We start from the raw sequence: 8,173 nt of genomic DNA, 5'->3' as shown, positions 1-8,173 counted from the left end.
AGCAATTGTATCGGGGAAGTGAGCACACAATGACATGATTTTTTGTTCTTTGATGCCTAAAAACTGATCCCTTCGGCACCTCGTGATCACACAGGCTGGTGTGCTTTTTCCATGTGGCCTTTGTTGCTTCTGAGATAGATGGCTGCTTGATTACCTTCAAGCCTTTAAGACCCAGACACTATATCTTTTGATAGCCGGGCTCCATCAGCTTTCTTCACCATATTTTCTTATGCACCCGCTTTGTCTTCAGCGATTGTGTCGGGAAGGTGAGCATCACGGAATGCCAGTTTGATGGAATAAAGTATTCTTGCATTGAGGGAGTCCTTGAATGGAGGCCCAATGACCATCTGCTACCTTAATACTAAGCCTATAAGTATATGCACATAGATCTAGTTCCATATCCTCATATATAAATATATTTACATATGTACATGCCTTTATTTAGACCTCTATAAATGCCCTTTGCCTCCTAGCTCTTCTAAGGAAGCCATTGTAATTGTCGGCAGTCACTCCTTTAGTGGGAATTCCCATGGTCATCTCTCAACTCCCCTTATGGGTTCATCTTTCATAACATCTGTCTCTCACCTGGTTCTGTTCCTGCCAGTGCAGGTAGCACCCTTCTTCTCCTATGTGTCTCAGCAAGCCAGGGTCCAGCCCTGCCTGGACCATGTCCTCTTTCGAGGGTCCCTTCCCCAGTTATTGCGTCCTTTATAGAATCTCTCCTTTATTCCAGTTGTCTCTTTGAAGAGGCAATATCCCAGCCACCAGATGTCCCGGTGTGGTTCCTGATCTCTTTTCCTGTAGCAATCCCTCTCCCTCCCTCCCCCTTATTGTTATCTATCCATCTATCCCACTTTCCACTTACCCACTTAGCCATCCATTCTTCCATTCTCTCTCACAAACACACAGCTCTATCCACCTATCTGTGCATTCGGTCATCTGGGCTGCCACGGATGGAACCTTTAACGAGCGCCTTTGTTGTTGGCGGGCGCTGGCCAATCCATTCCAATTCACACCAACCCAGGTGTGCACAGGAGAGCTGCTCCCGAGGGTTTCCCACGCTGCGCCCTTTAGGAAGCAGCTCGCCAGGCCTGTCTTGCAAGGTGCTTTGGGGTGGGTTCAGGTCACCGACCTTTCAGCTGGGAGTTGCGCACGGAACCATTTGCGCCACGCCACCTCCAGGGCTCCTTATCGAGCACGTGCTGCTATGAACAAGGCCTGGCCCTTGCCTTAGAGAAGCTCCCAGTCCATGGGGGCAGAGCCAGAGAAGGAATCCAAGGGTGGACAGGTCTCCTAGAAGTATTGACCAGGGATTGTGGGACTTGAGCGGAGAGAAGGACGAAGCATGCAGGAGCTGAGCTAACCCTCAGGGCGGGCTGCTAGGCATCTGAGCGGCCACTGAGGCCCCTGCCCTCTTCTGTTCTGCCTCTGCGGCCACTGCGCCCCCGTCTCTCACCTCTACTCACCCCTGTGGGTGCTCTGGGCTAAGAGCAGCCCCAGTGAACAAAAACCACAACGCCCCCACCCCAGATCTGTGCTCACTCACTGCCACCGAGTTCATTCCAACTTAGAGGTGGACACGAGACTCGCCAAGACAGAGCAGAACTGCCCCTGTGGATTTCTGAGGCCGTAAATCCTTACAGGAGCTGAAAGCCTCATCATTCTCCCAAGGAGTGGCTGGTGGCTTCGAACTGCTGACCTTGCAGTTAGTAGCCCAACATGTAACCCACTTACCACCAAGGCTCCTAAAAGTTACACAGGGGACAGGCTTTTCCCTACAAACTTCCCTATCTTGGGCCAGATCCCCCTCTTTCATCTGCCCAAACCACTTTGTTGTTGTTGAACATTTGCGCCCAGGCAGCGGGAGACCCTTTTGTGGGAGACTAGTCGGCTACTCTGTCCAAGTTGGCTTGGAGGAGGAAGTTCTTGTGGGAAAAGCTCATTACAGCTTCTTGTCTTCAGCACGTAGTCGGGAGGGAAAGAGGAAGCTGCCAGCCCAGAGTAGCTCCCCAACCAGAAAGCCTCACTTAATTCACCTCCCATTCTCCACCCTCCCAAGCCCTGCTGTTCTTGGGCCTGGTTTGAGTACCTTCCTCCAGGTAGGCTGCAAGCCCTCTGTAGTAGCCTCTTTGGGGCCCCGTCTGGTTTTCGCACCCTTGGAGCCTGCTACTCTGAGGGCTGTCTGGCCACTGTGCTTGGATTTGGGGGACTCTGCTGTCCCTGGGACTCAAGCAGAGCTAGCTCCTGGGGCAGCTTAGTCTCTCCAGATTCTTGGGCTAAAGATGGAAAAAATGACCAGATGGATGCTGGGGGTGGGGGAGTGGGGTGTCTCCTGCCCCCTCTTCCCTAGGCTGCATGGTGATGGGATGTGTGTTTTAATACCCAAATGAAGGGCAGGGGGCAGCTGTCCTGCTACAAGGCCAGGGGATGGCCTGAGGAAAGAGTTCTGTGCAGGAACCCACAGACATCTAGAGGTTCTTGCTAGACCAGTGATTCTCAACCTGTGGGACGTGACCTCATTGGGGGTCGAACGACCCTTTCACAGGGGTTGCCTGATTCATAACACTAGCAAAATGACAGCTATGAAGTAGCTGTATGAAAGGGTCGCGGCATGAGGAAGGTTGAGAACCATTGCTCAGACCAACAGCTGGTTTCTGGTCATTCAAAAGGTCACAACATCCACAGAACCTGCAGGGCCAGTGGCCAGAAGTCGGCGTGGCCAGGCTGGGTCTGTGTGACAGCCCCAGAGGCACAATGCTCCGATTTGCCTGCCTGAAAACCTGCTATGAGACATGCAGGCAGCCCCAGTGCCTGGGTCTGCGGCCCCACCTCTGTGTTCAGGATCTCCGATTGCTCCCAGCCAGGGATGAGCACGATAGGGGTCCTAGGACTGGGCTGTTTCTCTCTGAGGAAGGATGCTGCTAGCAGGCAGTCCTTGCCTGGGGTTCTCCACTGGCCTGGCCAAAATGTTCTTAGAGCTCTCTTGCAACCTGAGACTCTCCCTACCCAGTGTGTCCTGTTCGCTCCCTTCTCACAGCTGCTGGGCTGTCTGTGCCTCCTCCCGCTCCCACCTGCCGTATGATTCCCAGGTGTTTCCCCCACCTTGTCCGTCTGATGCAATACTGTCTTGGCATCTGCTTTGAGGAGGGTCCAAAGTGATCGAGTCTGGGTCCAGCACGGATGGGAAGTTAACTCTTGGGGTCAGCCAATGTGGAGAAAGGACGGAATCCCTTGTTGATGGTTGTGAAGGAGGGCTGGCGCAGGGTGTAAAATTCAGAGAAAATGAACAATGCTCATTCGGCGAATGCAGGGAGCTAGTGTGTGTTTGCTTGGGGGAAGAAAACTGTTGATGGAGCTGGCTTTTAATCCCAATCCTCCGGTGTCTTTGGGCCAATCATATAAACTTAACTTCCTCATTATCAATTGGGAATTGATACAAGACTTTTTTTTTTTAAAAACATTTTATTAGGGGCTCATACAACTGTTATCACAATCCATACACACATCAATTGTGTAAAGCACATTTGCACATCATTCTCAAAATATTTTCTCTCCACTTAAACCCCCGACATTGGGTCCTCATTTTTCCCCTCCTTCCCCGCTCCCCCCCCCCCCATACAAGACTTACTTAGTAAGCATTACTCACTGGTTAGTGACAATGCTGGCTACGTACAGACAGGCAGATGACGTGAGGCAGTCCGTGGAGGCCTAGTAAGGCATCCAGAGCCAGACCCCTTAGAGCTGCGCCCCTTTTTCTCGTTCATCACTCTCAAATTGAGTTTGGAGCGCACTCTAAAGGAGACCCTTACCCTCGTAGGGGCCAGGCAGTGCTGTAGGACTTGACTCAATATGAGAACCCTGGCAGATCTAGGGAAGGGGATTCAAGAAGACACAGTCCAGGGATCCAGGTGTCTGATCCCAAGAAGATCCCTGCCCCTGGTGACTCAGCCTCCTGTACACCCAGAGCTGGCCCAAGTGTCCAGTGCCCACTAGAGCTAACCAGCCACCCACTCCCTCTGCTAGCTGTAAGGCAGAGTAGATCCTCAGGGCTGGCTCTAGGGGAAAAAAACACCTCAGGAGGCAGTTTGTCTTAGCAATTGCTCTCCCTCTTATGTCCAATCTTCACCACGCCCCCACCCCCGATGTCCAGTACTGTCTCTGAGGATGTGTTGTGGCTCAGCCCCCTTCCCTGCCTGGGAGGAGAGTAGACACAGCCTCTATCGTGACTCTTATCACTGTCTCTCACCGGGTAGGACCTGGTGAAAATCAGTAGGTTGAATGAAGGAATCAATGAACCGATGAGAGAGAGAGATGTCCCCAAACCTATTGCTATCATGTCAGGTCTGACTCACAGTGACCCTGGAGCACAGACTAGAACTGCCCCCATGGGGTCTCCAGAGCTATCATCTTTCAGGGAGCAGGCTGCCACATCTTCCTCCCACCAGGCACTGGTGGGTTTGAACCAGTTCGCAGCCAAGCACTTAACCACTGTTCCACTAGGAGTCCTGACACTATGCCCAAATGGCTCTAAATAGAACCCCGTCTAGCCTTCATCTTCTTTAACCTTCCCAGTCCCTTGTTTTCCACTCCCACTTTCCATAAGCTAACTCTCCCTCCCTCTTCCTCCCCTCCCCTTTTCTTCTCCTCCATTTGAGAAAGGGACAGGCCTCGGCTGCCTGGACGTAGCCTCTCTGTTCCAGTTTCCTGTTTGAAAACTGGGATAACACGGATGGCACTGAATGAGATGAGAGAAAGACAGCCGCTGGGCCAGCGCTCTCTGGGTTCTCCTGTGCCCCACACAGCAGGCTTCCCCACGGAGGCCTGCTTAGCTGCTGTAGGGTCTAGAGAGGAAGAAACCAGGGGTGGGTGGAGTGGTGAGCTCCTGAGGACCTCTGCCTGGCAGAGGAAGTGAATCCAGGGGTCAAAGGGTCTCTGCCCAAAGGCAGCTTGAGTCTTCAGCAATGGGTTGGACATGGGTCTTGGCTTCTCCCCTGTCCTCAAAGGCCTCTGAGGGATCAAATATGCAGCCAGCATCGCACAGCACATTCCGTGAGTTAGATGTTGGGGCGTGGGCCTTGACTCTCTCTTTATTAATCCTCACAACACTCTGCACAAGACATGGGGTAAAGTTGAGGTTCTGTGAGCTGATCGGGAGCAGGACTGGGACTTGATCAGTCTGAGTGAATTCAGGTGCAGGTCTGTGTGTCCTTTAGGGGAGGTGCACTCCTTGCAACGGCCTAGCCATTTTCATTCCCAAGGTCTGCCTGACCTTTGGGCTAGGTAATGGGAACATCAAGTACACAAGACAGCCATCATCCCAACACCACAGAACTCCTCATTCTCTGCAGGGGAGAAGGGCTGTCAGAACACAGAATGGGAAGTGCTATCTGAGGTCAAGGGGAGCTGGCAGAAGGGCGCGGAACCCAGACAGATCGGTGAAGACTTCTTAGAGGCGATGTGACCTGGAGAGCTGGAATGGAGAATCACGGGTCCTTTAGAAGCACCTCTACCACCTGTTTTGCCAGCAGGGATTTTTTTCTTTTGTCTTCCACTGCCTGTACTTCCTTTATTATATTGGTAATCTGCGGCGAGCAGGGTTGTTTTCTTCTCCCAAGGGAGGCCAAAAGCAAGGCTAGACATAGCTGGCCCTACCAGGGAAGCCCTTCTCGCCTCCCTCCCTCTCCTGGACCTACTTCTGTAAGTACAGAGTCCCACTGGGTGGTGGATGAGCCAGGGCTAACAGGAAAGAGCCAGCTCAGGGACAAGGCAGGCCTGGCCTCCTTCTTCTCTGTCACCTGGGGGAAGGTTGGGGTCTCTGAAGAGCAGGGGAGGGCCCCGCATCTCGAGGTCGGTCTTCCACTGCAACACTTCTTTTTCTCGTATCACCAGCACCTTCCTCAGGACCTTCACCAGCAAGAGTCAGCCCCTCACTCCATATGCTCCAGGAATAGCCTCCGCCTTGCTCAATCAGGCAAAGAAGATCCCCTTTTCACTTGAAAATGCACTGCTGGCCGCCTCACTTCAGAAATCTGCTCTTTAGAGGAGGAGCCTGAGTCTCACCCTCACCTCCCTTCTTAAAGGACTAGCTCATGTCAATGTGCTGTGGGCCCGGGACCATTCCTCCTGTGGACCTGCTCTTGGGGAGAGTCCCAGGTCAGCCTGGGGTCCATATGGCTTGCTGGAAGGCCCCGTAGGCCCATGGTGTGGCAGTGACCCTCTGGACTGGCCCAGACAAGTCACAAATCGCCATAGATTCTCACCTCTTAGGTGCAAACGTGCCCCTCCTGACCTGGGGAAACAAGTTGCCTGGGAGACTGCCTGGGCCTCCAGGGGCCCAGAAGGGAGAAGAATCACCGAGATCCTGACTTTGTACAAAACACTTTTTAATTAAAAAGTCGGCTAGTAAGACAACAAAGCCCTCTTGAAGATGCTATCAAAAAGTATACATTTTAAATAAACGTGTCAGAAAAAAGTGGCAGCCAGATGCACCAGCCACGGCCACCACCTCAGAGGCCTGAGGGGGGAGAAGGCCCTCAGGACTGTGGGATGAGGTGGGCACAGGGGTCTTTGGATGCCTGCAGACTGGTGGTTCCTGGAGCTACCAGGCGAGAGCCCTGCCTCCGTTTTCCTTTCCTTGGAGAAGCGGAAAGAAGTTGGCAAGGTGTAGGGAATTTTCTGAGTCCGGAGCGAGAAGGCAGAGGAGGCATTTCTAAGGCACTAGTGCAGCTGGGCAGGGCGGGCGGGAATGGGTGGGAGATAGACCACGGGGCCCCTGGCTCTGGTTGGGCTTCTGGCTGCTGCCACCTCTGCGCATGGCCCACAGTGGACGGATGCACAAGCCCCACAGCCTGGACCCCAGAGCCAGTCTACAGATCAGGCGTGTCTCTTCTTTGGCAATCAGTGTCTGGCCCTAACAGTGGGAGAAGAATCCCACCATCCCCCAGAGGCTCCCTTTTGGGGAGCACCAAGTTTTCTGTCCAGCACTATCTCTGGGTAGCCACTCTGGACAAGGGACTTCCCAGAGCGGTCACTGCCATCTGGGCACATGGAGAAGCCCCAGGCCTCTGAGCTAGGGTTTCCTACTTCGTACCAGAAGCTGGGACTGTTAGACTGGTCCCCATAGCAGCTGGCCCTGTACCCAGGATCACTGGTGACAGGCCTCCCTGGTGACATTGGGCAGTGGGTAGGCAAAGAGGGAGAAGTCCAGGATATATTTAGGCAGCACGTCCTGCAGCAGAGCCCGTGGGGTACTGCAGAGGTGGTAGTGCAGGCTCTCGGGACTGGCCGGCTGGTACCAGGCCTGGCGGGTGGGGAATCGGACATGGGGTGGTGCCCGCACCCACTCCAGCACCTGGTTGGCATCAGCCTCCAGCCTCTCATAGGAGCCCACAAAGTCGTAGTGCACGGCACAAGGCTGGCACAGGTGGTACACAGGCATCCAGTGCTCGTTCATGCGCTCGGGGTCCTCGTCCACCAGGTACCGCAGGAACTCCGGAAAGGTGACGTCGTCTCCGGCGGGGCTAGGCCCAGCGCCGACCCTGTACCGCCTCACGATCTCGGCGCCGTAGCGCTGCTGGTACTCCCGGATCTCCCCGAACTTGTTGCGGTAGGCGGAGAGGAGGCGTTCCAAGGGGTCCCTCACAAACAGGAACTTGAAGTAGTGCTGCAGGCGGTAGCGGATCTCCTCGGGCCTTAGGTCTGCCAGAAAGACCAGGTCACTGTGGTGGTCCATCTTGAGACGGACGTCCACGCTGTCCAGGACCCCCGCCAGCACCTTCAGCACCCGCTTCCAGTTGGAGCAGGCCACCTTGGGGACGTAGCAGTACAGGAAGTGGTAGCGGTCACTCACGAGGATGTGGCGCAGCAGGGTGCGCCGCTGCCCCACTGGCAGGTCCCAGGGGTCCCGGGGCATGCCCGGCTGTCCGCACACAGCCCGCAAGGTGCGGTTCCGGACGTCTTGTCGCACTTGCAAGTCGGAGTCCCCGGCGTCCTCGGGCAGCCCCCCGGGGACGGGGAGCGCCCCGCGCCAGGCCGCGCCCTCGTGGCTTCGGGGGTGCAGGGGAAGGGGCTTCAGGTCGGCCAGGATGCCCCGCTCGATCATGAGCAGCAGCCCGCTGGAGGCCACGATCACCGCGAACATCAGCATGGACGGCAGCAGCAGAGGCGGCCCCCC

General features: G+C 54.9%; 1 protein-coding gene across 1 annotated transcript; it reads right to left on the bottom strand.

The window, feature by feature from the left end:
• Positions 1-6,365: 6,365 nt before the first annotated feature.
• On the bottom strand, positions 6,366-8,170 carry CHST14 (carbohydrate sulfotransferase 14; the record flags this gene model as incomplete). The annotated part of the gene is made up of 1 exon (XM_004712706.2): positions 6,366-8,170. A coding segment is annotated over one exon (1,026 nt), but the record flags the coding sequence as incomplete, so codon positions are not given.
• Positions 8,171-8,173: the final 3 nt, after the last annotated feature.

The sequence above is a fragment of the Echinops telfairi genome, unplaced genomic scaffold (assembly GCF_000313985.2).
Source record: "Echinops telfairi isolate 266 unplaced genomic scaffold, ASM31398v2 ScPeMD7_18;HRSCAF=68, whole genome shotgun sequence".
Lineage (NCBI taxonomy): Eukaryota > Metazoa > Chordata > Mammalia > Afrosoricida > Tenrecidae > Echinops > Echinops telfairi.
Note: the sequence above shows the minus strand (reverse complement) of the source record. Positions and strands in the feature narration are given on the sequence as shown.